The 21,636-nt window shown below is 34.6% G+C and overlaps 1 protein-coding gene across 6 annotated transcripts in view; it reads right to left on the bottom strand.

The window, feature by feature from the left end:
• Nucleotides 1-21,575, bottom strand: part of efl1 (elongation factor like GTPase 1) — a 227,601-nt gene extending 206,026 nt beyond the window's left edge. For 3 of the 6 annotated variants that reach the window (XR_012383161.1, XM_692092.10, XM_073908093.1), the window contains exons 1-10: nucleotides 21,545-21,575; nucleotides 16,951-17,050; nucleotides 16,222-16,289; nucleotides 14,969-15,053; nucleotides 14,752-14,885; nucleotides 13,744-13,881; nucleotides 11,405-11,622; nucleotides 7,856-7,979; nucleotides 1,813-1,892; nucleotides 381-517 (exon numbers count right to left, since the gene is read on the bottom strand). Coding sequence is in view for 4 of the 6 variants with exons in the window: in XM_692092.10 (XP_697184.6) it covers nucleotides 381-517; nucleotides 1,813-1,892; nucleotides 7,856-7,979; nucleotides 11,405-11,622; nucleotides 13,744-13,881; nucleotides 14,752-14,885; nucleotides 14,969-15,053; nucleotides 16,222-16,289; nucleotides 16,951-17,041 (1,075 nt within the window). In the remaining 2 variants the exon portion in view is untranslated. Of the gene's footprint in view, nucleotides 1-380; nucleotides 518-1,812; nucleotides 1,893-7,855; nucleotides 7,980-11,404; nucleotides 11,623-13,743; nucleotides 13,882-14,751; nucleotides 14,886-14,968; nucleotides 15,054-16,221; nucleotides 16,290-16,950; nucleotides 17,051-21,248 lie in introns of all 6 variants that reach the window. The other 3 variants (XR_012383162.1, XM_068222543.2, XM_073908094.1) reach the window with 1 other exon arrangement.
• Between the last annotated feature and the right edge of the window lie 61 nt (nucleotides 21,576-21,636).

Below are 21,636 nucleotides of genomic sequence, written 5' to 3' on the forward strand. Positions count from 1 at the left end.
AAAAACAGCAGAGAAGAAACTCGACACAGAGGAACATAAACACCTCACTGCCAACTAGCGTTTCGGAAGTGTTAATGCAGACCAACAGAGACAGCGTGCAGAAGTATAAATGCACAGCTACGCGCGTTGCATGCGCCGTGGGTTACGCCGGTCACTTGACGCAGAAGTATTAACCAGGCTTAATGCCTGCTTTCTCATTACTAAATAATCCTGAATGTATTGCTGAAATAAATTTTAGATTATTTCTTTACTATTTTTTGACGCATTAAATACAGCCTTGGTGAATAACAGAATTCTTCCCAAAAACAGAAAATAATCTTCCTGACCCCTGATTTCAGTGTTTTTTCAACAAGTATGATGTTTTCTGTAGTGAAGGATACAGAGCACAGCTTGAGACAAAGGCAGCCACTGGCTACAGATGGCACTGAGGAGCACTTTGGGATCCGAGTGTCTGAGATCTCTAGACATGACCTTCAAGCCCAGAGACGTCATCATCTTCTCCACCTTCTCTTTGTCCCTGGACAGAAGAAAATGACACAAAAAAGTGCCTTTTTTTTATCTGTAGTATGCACGACCAGAAAAAATGCATTTATAAAGGTCAGTTCTGATTTCGTGCTGAATCAATTACTTAACATTGTACACTAGCAAATTTGAGATACCTTTTTTGACTACCTACAAAGTCCTCAACGGCTTAGCTCCCCAGTATTTGAGGGAGCTCCTAGTGTATTACAACCCCTCCCGTCCATTATGCTCAATTAATTCAGGACAACTGATTATTCCCAGAATATCAAAATCCACTGTAGGCAGTAGATCTTTCTCATATCTGGCACCTAAACTATGGAACAGCCTTTCTAGCATGGTTCGGGAAGCAGACACACTCCATCTCTTTGCATTAGCATACACATAAAACACAAAGGCTTTTGAAATCCTAATCCTCTAAGGGATTGTTAGGCTGCGTTAAGTTAGGAAATTGGCATCTACGCCTATGTCAGTCTGTTTGTCATTATCCTAAGGTCTCCATAATCCTAGACCAGGCCGTATCGTAAGCAGATGCTGTGGTGGTCGTGGAGGAGTGGAAAGCATGAGACTGATTCCTTAAAGACCACAGTGACAGACGAGTCTCCAGCTTGTATACCAGCAGGTGACCTACTTACATGTGCAGCTTCTCCACATTGGACGTCCAGCGATCTCCAGCCCCTGGCACCTAAACTGTAGCTCTGCACAAGAAGTTTGGCCAGAGAAGAAATGATCATGCCCGACTGAGCCTGGTTTCTCTCAAGGTTTTTCTTTTTGCACTTTAGTCAATTGGAGAAGTTTTGTTCCTCGCCATTATCACCACTGGCTTGCTTGGTTTGGGTCTTGTGGAGCTGCGCATCGGTGGATTTGCTCTTCAATGTTTGAACTTTCAGCAGTGAAAATTAAACCACACCGAACTGAACTAAACTATGAAAACTGGACTGACACAGTTCCAATTTACTATGATCTTCTATCATAGTAAATTGCTCTGACACAATCTACATTGTAAAAGCGCTATAGAAATAAAGACGAATTGAATTATTTCTATCATTATATTTTTTATTTTGTTTTTGTTAATTTGATTTTAAATTTAATGTAACCAATTTTTTATGCATTTATTAATGTACAGCATAACATGTAAAATTATTTAGCATTTTTAGCATCTTTTGTGCTTTTTTTTTGCTTATTTTATAAAGTTACAATGCATCTCAGAGGACATTAGCTTTCAGTCGGTACAAATTGTTCATTGATGTACCGCAATTGACTAATTTCGACAGACAAAGGAAGTTCAAGTACCTTCTAGTGACCACAGCGTCATACATACTCCAGATATTATCCAGAATAAACTGCACAAACAGAGGCTTCTTTCCTTTGGACTGCAAACACAAAGACAGAAACAGGAAGAAAATATTATAATATAAAGAAAAGAGAAAGCATACACTAACTAAAGCTTCACACGTGTGTGTTGTTTTTTTACACAGCGTTTAAAATGAGCAAGGACTCCACCACACTATTTGACCAGAAATGGATGCCAGAAGCTAGAAGCTACAAATTATAATACAAAATTGCAACCTAAATACAATTATTAAACAAACAAATAAACAAAAAATATTGATTATAAAAACATACATCTAACATGAATTTGTTGTGACCAGTAATTAATTAACACATTTAATTTGTCAGCAAGCGGTTTAAAATCGTTCACCCAAAAACTACCAAAGATATACTGTAGGTGACTTTTTTCTAGTTTATTTTTATTTTTTTTTACAACAGATGGCACTCTAGGCTAGTTTTTAACAGCAGATGATGCTCTAGGCCTGTCTTTAACACCAGACAGCACTCTAGGCTAGTTTTTAACAGCAGGCGGTATTCTAGGCTGGTTTGTAACATCAGATGATGCTCTAGGCTAGTCTTTAACAGCAGATGGCGCTCTAGCCTAGTTTTTAACAGAAGACAGCACTCTAGGTTAGTTTTTAACAGCAGATGGCGCTCTAGGCTAGTTTTTAACAGCAGGCGGTACTCTAGGCTAGTTTGTAACATCAGATAATGCTCTAGGCCTGTCTTTAACACCAGACAGCACTCTAGGCTAGTTTTTAACAGCAGGCGGTACTCTAGGCTGGTTTGTAACATCAGATGATGCTCTAGGCTAGTCTTTAACAGCAGATGGCGCTCTAGCCTAGTTTTAAACAGAAGACAGCACTCTAGGTTAGGTTTTAACAGCAGATGGCGCTCTAGGCTAGTTTTTAACAGCAGGCGGTACTCTAGGCTAGTTTGTAACATCAGATGATGCTCTAGGCCTGTCTTTAACACCAGACAGCACTCTAGGCTAGTTTTTAACAGCAGGCGGTATTCTAGGCTGGTTTGTAACATCAGATGATGCTCTAGGCTAGTCTTTAACAGCAGATGGCGCTCTAGCCTAGTTTTTAACAGAAGACAGCACTCTAGGTTAGTTTTTAACAGCAGATGGCGCTCTAGGCTAGTTTTTAACAGCAGGCGGTACACTAGGCTAGTTTGTAACATCAGATGATGCTCTAGGCCTGTCTTTAACACCAGACAGCACTCTAGGCTAGTTTTTAACAGCAGGCGGTACTCTAGGCTGGTTTGTAACATCAGATGATGCTCTAGGCTTGTCTTTAACAGCAGATGGCGCTCTAGGCTAGTTTTTAACAGCAGGCGGTACACTAGGCTAGTTTGTAACATCAGATGATGCTCTAGGCCTGTCTTTAAAACCAGACAGCACTCTAGGCTAGTTTTTAACAGCAGGCGGTACTCTAGGCTGGTTTGTAACATCAGATGATGCTCTAGGCTAGTATTTAACAGCAGATGGCGCTCTAGCCTAGTTTTTAACAGAAGACAGCACTCTAGGTTAGTTTTTAACAGCAGATGGCGCTCTAGGCTAGTTTTTAACAGCAGGCGGTACTCTAGGCTAGTTTGTAACATCAGATGATGCTCTAGGCCTGTCTTTAAAACCAGACAGCACTCTAGGCTAGTTTTTAACAGCGGGCGGTACTCTAGGCTGGTTTGTAACATCAGATGATGCTCTAGGCTAGTCTTTAACAGCAGATGGCGCTCTAGCCTAGTTTTAAACAGAAGACAGCACTCTAGGTTAGTTTTTAACAGCAGATGGCGCTCTAGGCTAGTTTTTAACAGCAGGCGGTACTCTAGGCTAGTTTGTAACATCAGATGATGCTCTAGGCCTGTCTTTAAAACCAGACAGCACTCTAGGCTAGTTTTTAACAGCAGGCGGTACTCTAGGCTAGTTTGTAACATCAGATGATGCTCTAGGCCTGTCTTTAACACCAGACAGCACTCTAGGCTAGTTTTTAACAGCAGGCGGTACTCTAGGCTGGTTTGTAACATCAGATGATACTCTAGGCTAGTCTTTAACAGCAGATGGCGCTCTAGCCTAGTTTTAAACAGAAGACAGCACTCTAGGTTAGTTTTTAACAGTAGATGGCGCTCTAGGCTAGTTTTTAACAGCAGGCGGTACACTAGGCTAGTTTGTAACATCAGATGATGCTCTAGGCCTGTCTTTAACACCAGACAGCACTCTAGGCTAGTTTTTAACAGCAGGTGGTACTCCAGGCAAATGTTTAAAAGCAGATGGTGCTCTAAGCTAGTTTTTAACAGCAGATGGAGCTATAAGCTAGTTTTTAACAGAATACTGTGTTTCAGCAAAATTTTTAACAGCAGACAGCGTTCTAGGCTAGTTTTTACAGCAGATTGTGTTCTAGGCTAACTTTTACAAGCAGATGGTGATGTGGGCTATTTTTAAACAGAAGATTGGCACTCCAGGCAATTTTATTCATTCATTCATTCATTCATTCATTTTCTTGTCGGCTTAGTCACTTTATTAATCCGGGGTCGCCACAGCGGATTAAACCGCCAACTTATCCAGCAAGTTTTTACGCAGCGGATGCCCTTCCAGCCGCAACCCATCTCTGGGAAACATCCACACACACACACTAATACACTAATTTAGCCTACCCAATTCACCTGTACCGAGCCGAGACTCAAACCAGTGACCTTCTTGCTGTGAGGCGACAGCACTACCTACTGCGCCACTGCTTCGCCCTCGTTAGATAGAGACAAGATTAATTAAATATCAAGTTTAACAACTGTAGTGAGACGCAATCCAGCGGTACATCCTTGATAAACTATCAGACATGCACTGCTCTCTGGGGTTTTGTGCTCAAAGCACCTGCTGACTGCTTGGAGCTCAGACGCGTGCATATGCTGCCTGCAGCGCATGCCTGTGTGTTTGTGTGTGTGGTCACGTGATCTACATTTTCAGCAGTATAGTGTGGAAGGGGAACTTGTCAGAAATGCTAGGGTGAAATGCCAGTGTGGATGTGGATTATATTCATTCTAAAATAGCATTTTAAAACTAAGACATATTAGTGTGTAATTTTTGCAAACGGGTTGCTGCTGCGACGGGGGCAGGGCAGAGGATCATGATGCCGGCTCAGCATTGTGATGTCTATCGGCAAGGGAAGATGACATCGTCTGTCAACCCAACCCTGTACACTATAAAACATGTCTACCATTAATTTGTTGAGATCAACAATTAACAAGTTTAGTTTGTCAGCAAGTGCTTTTAAATGCATTTAAAAAAAAACATTTTCATTTTCAAAAGTCTAAATCTTTGGTCCGTCTACTACTTCTATCTTGGAGTTTATAAACTACAATGGTGTCTGCAGAGTTTCCAAAAGTCTCCATTTTTGAGGGTGAAAAACTCTCCCATAATGTGGATGCCAGCTGCAAACATAGTCAAAGTTTGTGCATTTTAAAATGGAAACATATTTGAATTAACCCAGATACAGTACAGACTCGTTATTTGGCTTTTTGAAGACTTGTGCTCATAACGTGACTGACTGTGATGTGACTGAACGGGGTCAAACTCTCCGCTCCGTCTGAGCTCAAACAAGTTTAAAGGCTTTAGTTAGGCTCGACTCTGTCAGTCCACAGATCAATGTTGCCGTCTGGAGGACACATCAGCTCTCTGAATGAGATCTGTCTGCTGGAGCGGAAGAATGGCAGATTGATCAGTCCGAGAGCAACATATTGTTTTGTCTGAGCATTTTACAAACCATCTGTGGGCTGTTTATTCAGGATTCATTGTGTTCAGATCTTTGTCCTGCATTACTGTAAACATCTCCAACAAAAGTCTTCTGATTGCACTGCAAAAAAAGTTTTGGTCTTGTTTCTAGTCCACATATCTAACCATTCTTGAAAGAAGCATTTTCTAGACAAATAATTTTTTTTGGTTTGTTTTTTTTCAGAATTAATCAGTCATAATTGAGTTTATCTGCCAATGGGGTGAGTAAAATAATCTTAATTCAAAACAAATACAAACATTATTTTCTTTACCGCATTGACAGGTTGTTTTAAGGAAAACTCACTTAATTATGACTTAATATTTTTGAAAACAAGACAATTTTATTTTGTTGTTTAGAAAATCATTCTTGAAAAAAACAAGATTTGTCCTAAGGATAATATTACTGGTTGCAAAAAAATGATGACAGTACATTGGATGGAAGATGGTTCTCCAATGGTGGCTCAGTGGATTCAGACTTAAACAGGTCTATGTAATGGAATGAATGACTGCAGGTCTACAAATGAAGACGGATATTTTTCTGAAGCGGTGGAAATGTATTACAACATATTTAGGTATGTATATTTGGAGGTTACTTAACCTATCACCAACGTAATTTGAGGTAACTACAATGTAAGACATTGTAACTTGATGTAAAAATGTATCCCCTGAAAAGTAATTATGATGGCAGTACTTAATTTTTTTTATTTGTTTATAATATTCATATTATTTTTTACATTTTTTTTATCTTCATTTAATTTAAAACTTTTATTTTTAATAATATCATTACTTTTTATGTGTTCCCTCATCTGTCCTTTATCAAATTGTTGGGAAGGTGTTGTTCTAAAAAAAAATAATAATAATAATAATAATAATAATAATTATATATATATATATATATATATATATATATATATATATATATATATATATATATATATATATATATATATATATATATATATATAAACTTCAACAGTATATATATGTGTGTGTGTGTGTGTGTGTCTATATATATATATATATATATATATATATATATATATATATATATATATATATATATATATATATATATATATAGAAAAATCTTAAACAAAAAGTAAAAAAAAAATATATATATATACATATATAACTGATTCTTGATTTAAGTTGTAGATATGTGGACTAGAAACAAGACAAAACTTTTTTTTAGCAGGGTTACCAATGTCTTGCTTTTCAGGAATTTATAAAATTGACTTCAGTATATCAGATATTTTAATTAAATGAATTAATAAAAAAAATCAATAAATCAATAAATAAATGTGTTTTGAATATCGTGCATTTTCATTTAATGTTATGCCAGCTTTATTGGCTGTCTTTGGGGCAAAAACTGTTCAAAATAATACAAATATAATACAAACAATAAATAAATAAATTCATAAATACATAAATAAATAAATGTAAAGTGATGCCAAGTCTAAGATAAGTTTTCGTTAATGCTTAGTTTAGTTGCTCTGCTGGAAAAGCAATACACAACTATTTCTACAGTACAAATGTGATTATAGATCATTTAAAATAGATATATTTTATATTATAATATATCAATCATTACAATAAATAAGCACAATGATTTATTTTAGTGATTATTATCTGTAGAACAAATGTATTAAATTATTGTACTTTATACATGGATTTAATCTTATGTGCATGGATACATTTGTGAATATAGGCAAAACAAATAGTATGGTTCATAAATATAGATTTTTGTTTTATGCCAAAAATCAATAGAATATCAATTTAAGATCATGTTCTGTGAATATATTTAGTACAATTCCTACTCTAAATATATCTACACTTTTACAATTTTTACTTAGTAATGTGCATTGCTAAGTACTTCATTTGAACAACTTTAAATGCAATTTTCTCAGCATTTAGATTGTTTTTAAACACTCAGATTTCACACTTTCAAATAGTTGTATCTTAGTAACAAACTAAAAATTAATTAAGCTTATTTATTTCATTTAAACATCATTTAAAAAAAATAAAATAAACATTTATGGTTTTGTGGACATGGGACATATGGGGACATATGAAGCTAATCGTTTCAAGATATACATTACATTTTGTTTACTGCAAAATGTAGCAAAAATAAGGGTTTCTGATGAAAGATTTTTGTGCTGAAAAACAACACAAAAAAATACTAAGTCAAACATTATTCAGTTTACCAAGGTACAAAATAAATATATAAATGAATGGCAGTACCTGAGCTCCTTTCATGATTTTTTTGGCTTTGGCGTTGAGGTAGAAATCTCCCCATAGTGTCTTGAGCAGAACTGAGGAGCGAATGCCCATCTTCTGACTATACATCTCTGCAAACTGATGGATGCTAATGGAGCATTGGAAAAAAGACAATTTACCATCATTAATAAATCACTCTTTTTCTCATAAATATCTCAAAACATATTTCTAAAGGTGCTGTTGACTTCAAAAATTCGTCAGATGTTAATAACAACCAAAGAAATCCATATATGCAAAGAAAACAAATCTAATCATTTTACAAAAGAAGTTATGCGTAATAAAATTAAATGACACAGGAAAATGTACTGAACACATGAAGAAAGGAAGGTGTAGAAAGGCAGTGAAAGCCCAGACAGTAGCTGAAATCTCTCAGTAGTTATTCGGCAACCCTCTGCCCTTCCTTAGTGCAAATTAATATCAGCTGCTTCAGTCCAACATCTACATTAGCAGGATGATGAAGATGAAACCAGAGTGGACATTTTAGCAAGACAATGATTCTAAACACAGCCAAGGAAACTCTCAAATGCTTTCAGAGAAAGAAAATCAAGCTGCAGAATAGCCCAGCCAATCACCTGACTTGAATCCAAAAGAGAAAACAAATTAATGATCAGATTTGATAGACGAGACCCACAGAAGCATCAAGATTTTGACACACTGTTAAAGTATATGAAAAACTCAAACTTTTTTTGTTTTGTTTTATTTTTTACCAAAATCTGGTTCAATTCTATGTCAACAGCTCTTTTAGAAATATTATTCTAAGGAAATATAATATTATATAATTTGATTAATAAATTAACAAAGAAATTAATAAATAATACTTCTGTTTTCATCAAGTCATGATCCCCACATTTAAGAAACCCTGTTGAACAGTGTTAAAATACATAAAAAAAATAAATAAATATGTGTCATAAAATACAATTAATGAATTGATCTATTAATTAATTCATGACTTGAAAAAAAAAAAAAAAAAAAAATATATATATATATATATATATATATATATATTTATTTATATTCAATTTAATATCTTAATAATCGATCTAAAGAGGTATTACAGGTTTGTAAACAATGGTATTCAATTACAGAAGGAACTGCATTGTAACAATAGAAGCAAAATAAACACATTTCTCGCTTATTTTCTCTCACATACACACACAATTAGTACACTTTAGGTTGTATTTTACATTCAGTTTCCACTGTAGAGAAAAAAGCAGCACAGACGTCACTGTACCACCTATTGGTTTAAGCGCAACATTTCAAAAGGACACTTCATTTTGGAGTGCTTTTACACTATGCAACGTGGTGAGCTTTGGTGCAAAAAAACACCTCATGCTCACAGAGTGTTCTGTTCTCTTCTGTTTGGTCAGCTTTTAGAAACGTCCACCTACACCAGTCAGATTAGCACTTATTTCAAGTATCTAAAACCACAGTTATGTAACGCCTCAAAAAATGTGCAAAACATTAGCAGGATGGAGAGCTCTGATGCTGAATACTGATATTGTAACGCCATCTTGTGAACCATCATAAGTACTGCATGTAAAGGCTGACAGTCAACTGCTTTTTAATAGGGATGTACTGATTAACTGGACAGAATTAGAAAGTTTTCACTTCAAAAATGCACACCTGGCAACCAGATTTGTTTTTGATTTGTTTTAATTCTGTCAATCTTTGCAAGCAAGTTGCACTGCAGTTATTTTATAGCACAAAGTGTAAATAGATGGAGCACATACTGTGGGTATCAACTGACATACTGAAATAGCAGCTTAGGAACCATGTTTTAGACAAAAATATATAAAAAGTTTAGATGCAAAGACCTCTAAATGTCATCTGAAATTTCCCTCTAAAATGAGTATTTTTATCAGGCTACTGTGTGTATGTTCAATAAGACCACTTTTATGGCAAAAAAATAAGTTATTTTCTGGGTGCTTAAAATAAAATATCTCAGCATAAACAAAAGGAGGCTGAAAAACATTGAATTTTTGATGGAAAATTCAGATGACACTTAGAGGTTTTTGCATCTAAACTCTTTATATTGACCTCCAAATACACGGCAAGTAGGTTGGGTGACCTCTAAGCGGAAGGAACTTACACCACAAGTAGGCTGGGTTTAGGTGGTGTAGGTGGGGTAGACATTAATAAAACACATCAGGTTACTGTGAGGTTGGGTTTAGGGTTGGAGTAGGCGTAGGCGTAGACCAGGAGGAGCCAAACCATGTTCCTGGAGATCTACCTTTCTGCAGACTTCAGGCCCTATCATATACCCGGCACAATGCCACGAAGTGTTGCTATTTTCAGTTAAATTTTTCCGTTTTCCACCACGTTTTTTAAATAGCAAATGCATTTGTGCCACTTTGTGGACTCATGAGTGTGCCGATCAAGAAAAGAAGTGTGTCTAGGCGCATTGTTGGTGCATTGCTGTTTTGAGGAACTGAAATAGACTGTGCAATTTACCAGCTGAAACCAGATCTAAAGTCCAGCACAGAGCACGTTAGTTGTGCGTCTTAAATGCTTACGCATAGCTTAATACCCACAGGATGTACAGCAAAATACAAATATCCTTACATATGAAAAAGAATAAAAGAATTAAAATGTTACAAAAATTATTACTTTGTACAAAAATATAAAAACCACTGCCTCCATGCCTTCTTCATCTTTTAATTTATTATTATTATTATTATTATTATTAGCAGTATTATTTATTATATACAAATTTATATTTGTTAAACAAGCTTAGATTTGTCCACCCGTCAGCTTTTGGACCATATGGGGTATAGGACGTGTGTTTGGATAGAACTTTTTTTATAACACTTGGTCATTATTGTTAATTTATTTGCTTGCTGAAAATTAGAACTGAATTTAAAAATAGTTTTGAAACAAATCTTTGCGCTTAAACTAAGTTAATTATTGTAGGCTAATGGATGTCTTCAATTGAGAGCTTACAACCCTGTTTCCTTAAAGAGGCTGAATAAAGGAGTCTTGTTCTTTATTCTTGCACTGCAGATGGTGTGTTTAACTGTTTTCTCGCTAGTGAAGCGTTCAGGTTTTCCACTTACAAAGCCCGCCATGTAAATAGCAAATGCGACTCAACTGACTCTTAAAGGGAATGGAAGATGAGACTGATTGGTTTATTCTCAAAACACACCCATAACTTGGGGAGAGTTATCACAAACTAATTGACACCTTCTATTTATCACCATTTCTGTTTGTTGTCAAAACGGACAGTTGGAGGGGCGTGGTTTGGTATGTTAGCCACGCCCAATGCCTCATTACAAAGGACTAATTTTTTTTGTCATAAAGACATGCACAGATGAATTGTTCACCAAAAAACTAGCAATGCGCGCTAAAACAATCAATATGGTTAGTTTTGATTTCATTTGTACTTTAAAGATAAAATAACTATTAAAAAAAGAGCTAAATTGCAAATCTGAATCGACCAATTGTACAAAATGAGCAATGAAAAACAAAATTGGATCTTTTTTTTTTCTTTTTTCACTGTAAAAGTGTGACATGTACCTGAAGCCCCAACCGTCGATAGCGCTGGCAAACACCACATTCCCACGGTCAGGACTGAAGTAAAGATCAGAGTCGTCAGTCTCCTCTAAACCAGCGCTCCAGTCATACACATGATCTCCACTCTCATTCTCTGTGAAGCTGCTCTGAGATCCCGCGTCTTTCTCTGCTCGCTCCTCCAGAACTTTAGAGGTGAACAATGTGCCTGTAACTGCATTCACCTGTAGAGCAGGAGCAAACATTCATTATAGTTTTGTTTTGTTTTTTTGCCAAAAAGCATGAGATGACATTTAGGTCATCTCCTAGAGCAGGGGTTCTCAAACTTTTCAGCCCGCGACCCCTAAAACAACAACACCAGTGACTCGCAACCCACTCTATGCTCGGAGGTGGTTATAAGCATACAAATACTGCACACAATGATGCACACACACTAGTAGGAACTGTATAAACAAGCTTATTGACGACACAAAAAAGTGCAACAGCCTATTTTTTATAATCATTATTAATTTGTTTAATTCAATATTAATCTCACTTAATGAGAATAGTGAGCACAATGTTTATAGCACAAGACTATTCTTGGTTTAATTTTGGAGACTTGGAACCACTTGGAAATCCTTGGTTGTCCTCCTTGTTCAATCGTGGCCTTTTTAATGTATGCGAGTACCATGAAGGTGTAAAAGTTTAATTTTGTACTGTAAAATCAATTTGCTGCAACTAACACTATTGCTGTAATGTTAATCTACCATAACAACCCCAGGGGTCGCAATCCAATGGAAAAAAGAATTGAAAGGCTGATGACTTTTTATTTGCATGATTTTTTAATGTAACTATTCAATATTAGGTATATATTAAATATATTATAAGGTAAAAATAATTACTTGTTAATATTCTGTAGGTTATGGAAAAAATATGAAAGTTATAAAAGTTTAATAAAATATATTTTTGGAAATCACCAAGCGACCCATCCCATCCAAGCAGGATGCAATAAGCGTTAAGCAATAACTTAAACAAAATACAGCACAAAATGGCTATTCATGATTATAATTTAAAATTATATTTGTTAAGTGCTATTTATTTTTGTTATTGTTAAACTATTGCAAAATGCTGTTAAACTTATATTTTAAATTATATATATATATATATATATATATATATATATATATATATATATATATATATATATATATATATATATGTATATATATATATATATATATGTATATATATATATATATATATATATATATATATATATATATATATATATATATATATATATATATATATATATATATATATATAAATAAATAATCAATCTTATTTGCCTTAATAGACAATAATATAATTAAGGTCTTTCCTGTAATTTTGGCTGACTTTAACTGCAATTTGCAGTTTCACATTCATTCATGAATATTTCATTCATGCACCTGAGACAAACTGGGGCATTAGTTGCAAATAAAGAGTAAGGACTGGTGAGAGTGTTATGGAATTTAATAATGCATGCCGAATGGAAAGAAAAAACTTACGTATTTCGTGATGTGTGTGTGTGTGTGTCTTGTCGGAAAATATGGCGAAAAGTCCTACATGACAGTAATAGTTTAATTGTGGTGTTTTCAATAATGCCACTAATATCTGCAGACTCCACACATCTTAATTCTATTTCTGTTTAGTTCAGTTATGACTTTAGTCGGATCAGGGTGATCAAAAATCGCTGTTTGGAGCTTCTGTAGGCCTACAGTTTAAAATTCATGTTTATCTGAATAAACAGCTAGTAAACACAAGTTCATCTCATTGAACATAATTTTTTTTCATCATCAAATATCATAGTAGAACAGTTTCTCAAGCAGTTTGTGATGCATTTTGGAAACAGGAGATGAGCCACCTGGCTTGAGAAACCCGTTCTCAAAGACTTATTATTTTAGTAGCACATACATTCTGAATGCCTTCGGCAGAATTCAAATGAGCCATTTTAATCTAGATTAATTGCAATATTACAGTGAGATTAATCTAGATTAAAAAATGAATCTATGCCCACCTATATATGTTGAACACGCTTATATTTTTGTAGTAAATAAATTTTTTTTTATAGTTTATATAAAATAAATGTTTTTTTCTGTTTTAACAACAGAAGTTTAAAACAGCAGGATTTATTGCAAACAAATAATATCTATATTTTTGTAGCATTATAGTTTAATTTACTGTTCCCTCTCTGTTCTTGTTGATTGAAAATATAACAATATCCTAATAACTTTATAACATAACAATTACAAAACACATGAAAAATATACACATGCAAAACCTTTTAAAAACTCATTGATCAATAGAGGTGTGCTCTGCCTCACCTGTTCTAGTATTTTCTGCAGGTGAACGTACGCCTCCTGTGAAGTGAGCTTTAGCTCCGCAATCAGCCGGTCGATTTTGTTGATGACAAGAACAGGGCGGATATTCTCCAACCAAGCTTGTCGTAAAACAACTTGCGTCTAAAGCAGCAAAAAAAAAAAAGAAGAAGAAGAGTGGCTGTTATGGTGACATGCTATAAAAGTGATATTAACACACTGAAGCTACATTACACTAAAACATTTATTTTTTTCTAAGGATCTGGAACCCATAATCCATGATTGAAAATTTTTTATATAGTCAAAATGGGGAAAATAACAACGCAATCATGCTTGCCACTTCAGGTCAAAATAACCGCACATGCGAAAACGAGTGTCATATAGCAGCAATGAGGAGATTGTAAATAAAAAAGAATGTAAGGATGTCGCCAGAGTGGCTTTTTGGTTTCTTTTCTTGTTTATCTCAGCCACTAGCTCCCCATCTGAAAGAGTTTTTAACATAGGGGGTAATATAGCCATCCAACTTCACAGTTTGTAATGTTGCAATATGTATTTGAATAATGATGGCTGGTTCCTTTACTTGAAAGCTCAGATTTGATTATCATAATTAGTGTTGTTTACAGAGTTTGAGGTTTACTGTATCATTACTATTGACACATTAAAGTTTGCTTTGATTGTTCAGCATTTACACTTTACCAATGTACACACTTTGTAACATTTTATTTATCAAGTTTAAGGGTCTCTTTATTTCATTATAAAGAGATATTTTGTTTTTGTTATTTTAACTATTAAACTATACAGGGGCTAATAATTATGACTTCAACTGTATATATTATTTCGCCCTTTTTTTCTCTATTTGTTATGGATGGTCAAACGTATGCTATTACATACAAGTCAAAAAAAGCATGAGGCTGGGCGAATTACAGTGTAACTTTTAAAGCATTTAATTTCTATGCACTTTGTGTGTCTAATCTACGAAAAACAAGTGAAAAGACTCTCGATGTTGGATGATACCTGCGGACACACTCCCTCCACAGCATCGACCACAACAATGGCCCCGTCACATAATCTGACAGCGGTGGACACCTCAGAGGAGAAGTCCACATGACCGGGAGAGTCGATCAGATTAATGAGGAACTCCACTCCTCCTGCAATGACAACGGCAAACATAAGCCAGAGCAGTACATCGTGTCGAATCAGTAAAAACAATACAGACCACGATGGCCATCACCTGTTGCGAAATGTAATGAAATAGCGCTGGACTTCATGGTGATTCCTCTGATCTGCTCATCCTCCCTGCTGTCCAGATATCTCAGCTACAGGAGCAATGACAGAAAGCAGCAGTGACAGACAAGATGGTGAGCTTCAATTGTATGAGTCTTATTTCAACTCCAAACCAACAGGGGTGTGTGTGTATGAGTGTACTGTAATACTATTTTCAAAATATTATTTTATGGATAGTTACAATTTTGAATTTTGGAAGGACAGCGGTTGACATAAAAAAAGTCATGTAAATGTCTGTCTGTCTGTCTATCAATCATTTATTTTAATTATAATTCATAATTAGTTCAACTTTTAAATGTATTTTTTATGATTCATTCAGTAATTTTCATTCGGCTTAGTTCCTTATTTGTCAGGGGTCACAATGGTGCAATGAACCTACAACTATTTCAGCATATGTTTTACAAAGTGGATGCCCTTCCAGTCGCAACCCAGTACTGAAAAAAATATTTATTATTTACTTGAATATTTTTATGTTTTTTTAAGAAATAATAATAATAATAATAATTTGTATTATCATAATCATAATCATCATCATCATCATCATCATCATCATTATTATTATTATTATTATTATTATTATTATTATTCACTGTGGCTTTAATGTATTTTATTTCAGTTTTGTTGGTATTCACCTTACAATTTTCTCATCTAATATAATTTTTCTATTTAATATCTTTTTTTTTATTTCAGCAATACTTTAATTAATTATTTTATTTATTTATGAATTGTTTCTTTTATAGTTATACACAACAACAGTGATGATATTAAAGATACATTGTAAGATGCATTAAATCAATTGTGGGTTTTAGTCAATTATTTTAGATAATACATGTACAGTATATATAATAATTATTATTAAATTTAATGTAGAGTTAATATATTTTATTCAGTTTTAGTATTTTGAGAACTTAATGAGCATTTCTGAAACTTAATGAGTATTTCTGAAATTTCATGATGAAAGCTTTTTTTTAGTATTATTATAATTCTTTTCTTTCAGCTTAATTTCAATCACAAAAGCAACGTTTTATATTTCTAGTTTTAGTTAATAACACATCATTTTAAATACACAGAGTTAATAAATAATAATACATCAAAATTAAATAAAAAAAAACAATCAACATATGCTAAAAAAAGTATAATTTATTGTGTGTACTTTGTTTTTAGGCTAACAACTGGTCATTTTCCAGAATGTACACTTACCTTTCCTGCTAAACGACTGGATATAATACCATTACTGGCCACCAGACAGTCTGCTAACGTCGTCTTCCCTATAGACAACACACAATGTTTCAATTTATACAAAAATATAAAAATCTGGCAGTAGATACTTGACTATTAATGACTATAACAATAAATAAATAAATAAGCATTAAAATGTATGTAGTTGAAGTGAGAATTATTAAAGTCCCTGAATTATTACCCCTCATCTCCCGCTTATTTCGCTTTTTCCCCAATTTCTGTTTAACCTAAAGAAAATTTTTAACACATTTTTAAACATAATAGTTTTAATAACTCATCTCTAATAACTGATTTATTTTATCTTTGCCATGATGACAGTAAATAATATTTGACTACATATTTTTCAAGACACTTCTATACAGCTTAAAGTGACATTTAAAGGCTTAACTAGGTTAATTAGGTTAATTAGACAAGTTAGGGTAATTAGACAAGTTATTGTATATTGATGGTTTGTTCTGTAGACTTAAAAAAAATTGCTTAAAGGGGCTAATAATAGAAATATAAAAAAAAATTAAAACTGCTTTTATCCTAGCCGAAATAAAACAAATACGACATCCTCTAGAAGAAAAAATAATATCAGACATACTGTGAAAATGTCCTTGCTCTGTTAAACATCATTTGGGGAAAGAAAATTCAAAGGGGGGCTAATAATTCTGATTTCAACTGTAAATCGGCAACTTTCAAACTTACCATGATCTACATGAGCAAGAATACACAGATTCCTAATGTGTGCCGTTTTCTTTTGCAGTGCAATTATCTTCTCCAAACTCGTGTGACCCATTGTTGCTTTCTATATCAAGAAGACGAAGAGCACTTTATTAGTAGAATAAACACAAATAAAATTAACACCCCAAAAATATTTGGGACTTATAAATAGCTTAAAATGTATTCATTTAATTCTAGAATACAACACAAGTGACATCTACAAATGCTGTTCAAGGTATACTTTCTTAAAATCACTCTACATCTCTATAAAAACACTGTGCATTTCAGAGTGTGCCACACACAGGTGAGTGGGCTTGACAAACCATCTGTCTAAAAACTTTCTCCACATGCACCAGACACTTTACTTAAACTCCAGTTTAAAAGGCCTCAATAAAAAAAAGCAATGTTTACTTGTGAATGCACCATCCAACCATGTTCCACTACTTGTTTTCATCAACCTTTAATGCCTTCTTTGCACAATACCTTTATGTCCTAAGAAAAAAGTGCTAGTATAGTATAGTATAGTTAGATTACCGCTCCGGTATCTTTGATATTTATAGGTTTAAAATAGCTCTCATAAAAAAAATTTCCAAAATAATGTGGAGGGGCAAGCATCAATTTGATTTTAAATATTTATTTTTCATAAGTGTTTCTTCATTGGGGTGGCACGGTGGCTCAATGGTTAGCACTATCACATCACAGTTGGCATTTCGATGTGGAGTTTGCATGTTCTCCCCATGTTCGAGTGGGTTTCCCGCACAGACCAAAGACATGCACTATAGGTAAATTGGGTAAAACAAAATTGGCCATAGTGTATGAGTGCAAGTGTGAATGTGTGTATGGGTGTTCCTAGTACTGGGTTGGAGGTGGAAAAGTATCAACTGCATAAAACATATACCAGAATAGTTGGTAGTTCATTCCACTGTGGCGACCCCTAATAAATAAGGGACTAAGCCGAGGGAAAATGAATGAATAAATGAATGAATGAATGAATGAATGTTTAATTATTTTAAAGCCGACAAGCCTATTTAGGGAAAATATTTTGAGTGGTGTCTCTCTTTAAAATTCCACTCTTTTAAGTTTACATATCCAACTTAATTGAGGTAAAGTTGGTTTATATTCACACATTCTGACTTTCTCCTTAATAGTATAATTTCAGAAAGTATTATTTGCAAATCGTATTAGCAACCAATGACTATCAAAGTTCAAAACAAATAGTGCTAATGTTTTGAAGTCATACATGTGATTTTTTTTGTTCGAATATTCAAAGTACCACGGTAAAAAAATACAGACCGTGTCACAATTGTCACTGAATGAGTGTGTGAATATAAAACCAGCTTCACCTCAATTACAAGTGATTTCTTTATGAGTGGCACAGAATGAGTGAAAGTCGATTACCAGCTAAATGATTGAGCTTAAGCTGGTTTTATATTCACACTAAACATTGAAATCATTTCAGCAGTCAATGGCTATCAAAGTAACCTACAACACTGTTCACAGTCAAATAAATAGTGCTGATGCTGTCATATTTACATGTGAGTTTAGAGTGAATATTTAAATTACCATGGTAAACAATATAGGAAGTGTGTCACAAGTTGTCACTGAAAAAATGTGCGAATATAAAACCAACTTTACCTCAACTCAAACTTATTTTTTTTATATAAATGACAGAATGAGTGAAAGTCGATTACCAGCAAAATGAATGAGGTAAAGTTGGTTTTATATTCACACTAAATAATAAAATCATATTAGCAGCCAGTGACTATCAACAACATTGTACACAGCCAAATAAATTGTGCTAATGTTGTCATATTTACATGCGATTTCAGACCGAATATTTAAAGTACCATGGTAAACAATACAAAGAGCGTGTCACAAGTTGTCACTAAATGAATGTGCGAATTTAAAACCAACTTCACCTCAATTAGGCAAGGCAAGTTTATTTATATAGCACATTTCATACACAGTGGCAATTCAAAGTGCTTTACATAAACAAGAATAAAAGAAACAAGTAAAATAAAAATAAAAATAAATAATAAAAATGAGTAAAAAAACATAAAAACAGGTCAAATGTGATATAAAAGAATGAAGAACAAGAGAAAAACATAATAGTGTGGTCTGTCGGACGCAGCACAGTGCTCACAGATGTGTTTTCAGTCTTGATTTGAATGTGCCTACTGTTGGAGCACATCTGATCATTTCTGGAAGCTGATTCCAGCAGCGAGGAGCATAGTGGCTGAAAGCTGATTCACCCTGCTTTGACTGAACTCTTGGAACTTCTAGTTTATATGATCCTAAAGATCTGAGTGATCTGTTGGGTCAGTATTCAGTGAGCATATCTGTAATGTATTTAGGTCCTAGGCCACTTAGTGATTTATAGACCAGTAATAATACTTTAAAATCTATTCTGAATGTAACTGGGAGCCAGTGCAGGGTTCAACGCTAAGGATTTTTTCTACTGGTCTGATCGGGCCAGTGGTTTAGATTTTTACTTGCCCTGCCAAAAAAAGGGAAGTTAATAGCTATTTTTAGCCACATATTTTAATTAAAGTGTCAAAAATAAAGTCTGTAAATCTAGAATTTCAATACTTTAAAAAAATGTAAATAAAAGTTATGCAAGCAAAAAGAGCAGTATGGAAAATGTGCAGGTATTTTATTGCGGTTTAAAATTATTTAACAAAAGGTGGCTGACTTGTCCAACTGACGGAAAACTGTGCAAAACATCACTTCATTTTTATTTTGTCGTGTTGTTCCCACGTAAATGTCTACTTCCAAGATGTTAGAAACAGACATTTTCTTTTAGCCTTATAATTTGATGTTGCCGCCATGTTGCCGTTTCTTTGCTGTACTGATTGTTACCAGGTTACAGAAAAAATTGCATGCTCAATCAGATAAGAGGAACTGGAAACTTTTCTACATCACAGAAAAGGTAGTGTTTAAAGACTTAAAAGCACAAACTTAAAATGCACGCAATTGACAAATAGTCAGACAAATTAAATGTAAGTGACAAGGCAGCACTGTCCCAATCGGGCCAGTAATGATCCGGTCTAATGTCCCAAGTGTCTCTCACGCTGGCCCTGGGCCACCGGGCAGTCCTTATTGTTGAGCCCTGCAGTGTAAAGACCTGAGGACAGGTGTGATGTGCTCTGATTTTCTGGTTCTGGTCAGAATTCTGTCAATTACAATCTGTTTCTTTATGAGTGTCACAGAATGAGTGAAAGTCGATTACCAGCTAAATTTCTGAGCTTAAGCTGGTTTTACATTCACACTTTTAGGCGTTCTCCTTAATAATAAAACTTCAGAAACGTACTCTTGGCAAATTCTAAATAGTGAAATCATATTAGCAGTCGTGAGCGATGCGGTGGCGCAGTAGGTAGTGCTGTCGCCTTACAGCAAGAAGGTCACTGGTTAGAGCCTCGGCTGGGTCAGTTGGCATTACTGAGTGGAGTTTGCATGTTTGCGTGGGTTTCCTCCGGGTGCTCCAGTTTCCACCACAAGTCCAAAGACATGCGGTGCAGGTGAATTGGGTAAACTAAATTGTCCGTAGTGTATGTGTTTGAATAAGTGTGTATGGATGTTTCCCAGTTATTGGTTGCGGCTGGAAGGGCATCCGCTGCGTAAAAACGTGCTGGATAAGTTGGTGGTTCATTCTGCTGTAGCGACCCCAGATTAATGAAGGGACAAAGCCGAAAAGAAAATGAATGAATGAATGAATGATGTGATGTGAAATGCTGTGAAAATGCTTCTTGGTATGTTTAACATCACTTGGGATATATTAAGATATCACAAGGTTAAACATCCTGCCTTCAACTGTACATCTACAAATAATCATGATAATAAAGTAATTTAATTATTAAAAGTCAAAAACAGTGGAAATGTTAGCTATTGAAGCTCAAGCTTCACTTCATGGATTGAGTGACGTCTTGTAAACAGCAAACCAAAGAACCAAACTAGAATGTTTACAAATTATCACATGAATATTAGCAGCCAACCACTATCAAAGTAGCCTGCAACACTTTTCACAGTCTAACAATTGGATCTAACGCTGTTTAAGTCATGTTTAGGTAAACTTAATTCTTTATTAATGACACAGAATGAGTGGAAGTCGATAACCAACAAAACGAAAAATAGTGAAATAATATTAGCAGCCAGTGACTATCAAAGTAGCCAACAACATTTCTAACAGTCAAATAAATAGTGCTAATGCTGTCATATTCAGTTCAGAGCGAAGTACCATGTTAAACAATATATGGAGCAAACAAGAAAGTTAAAACCAACTTTACCTCAATTATAAATGACGCAGTTTCAACACAAAACTGAGCGAGTATGTTTGTTGACAACCATAATATTCCAGCATATTATTTCTCAAATATGAATGATTCAATGATGACACAATCAGTTGAAACTTTTCAAAACAACGTCTATTGCTAACGCACAAACCTAACGTTCAAAGCAGACATATATAACATGGTAATATAAACACGCGTATGTTCAGCCTAAAAACCAGCCAATTCCAAATGCCATTCTGGCTTTATGAACTTGAACGCCATCAGCATGAGAAATGACAACAGATACTCACATGTTCCCTCCAGTCCAGGAAGCGCAAACGTGCGGCTCGTCGCATGCGTCATACGTAGTACGTTACGCAGCGTCGTCACCAGGACGCATCTG

This window comes from Danio rerio, chromosome 7, assembly GCF_049306965.1.
Source record: "Danio rerio strain Tuebingen ecotype United States chromosome 7, GRCz12tu, whole genome shotgun sequence".
Taxonomy (NCBI): domain Eukaryota; kingdom Metazoa; phylum Chordata; class Actinopteri; order Cypriniformes; family Danionidae; genus Danio; species Danio rerio.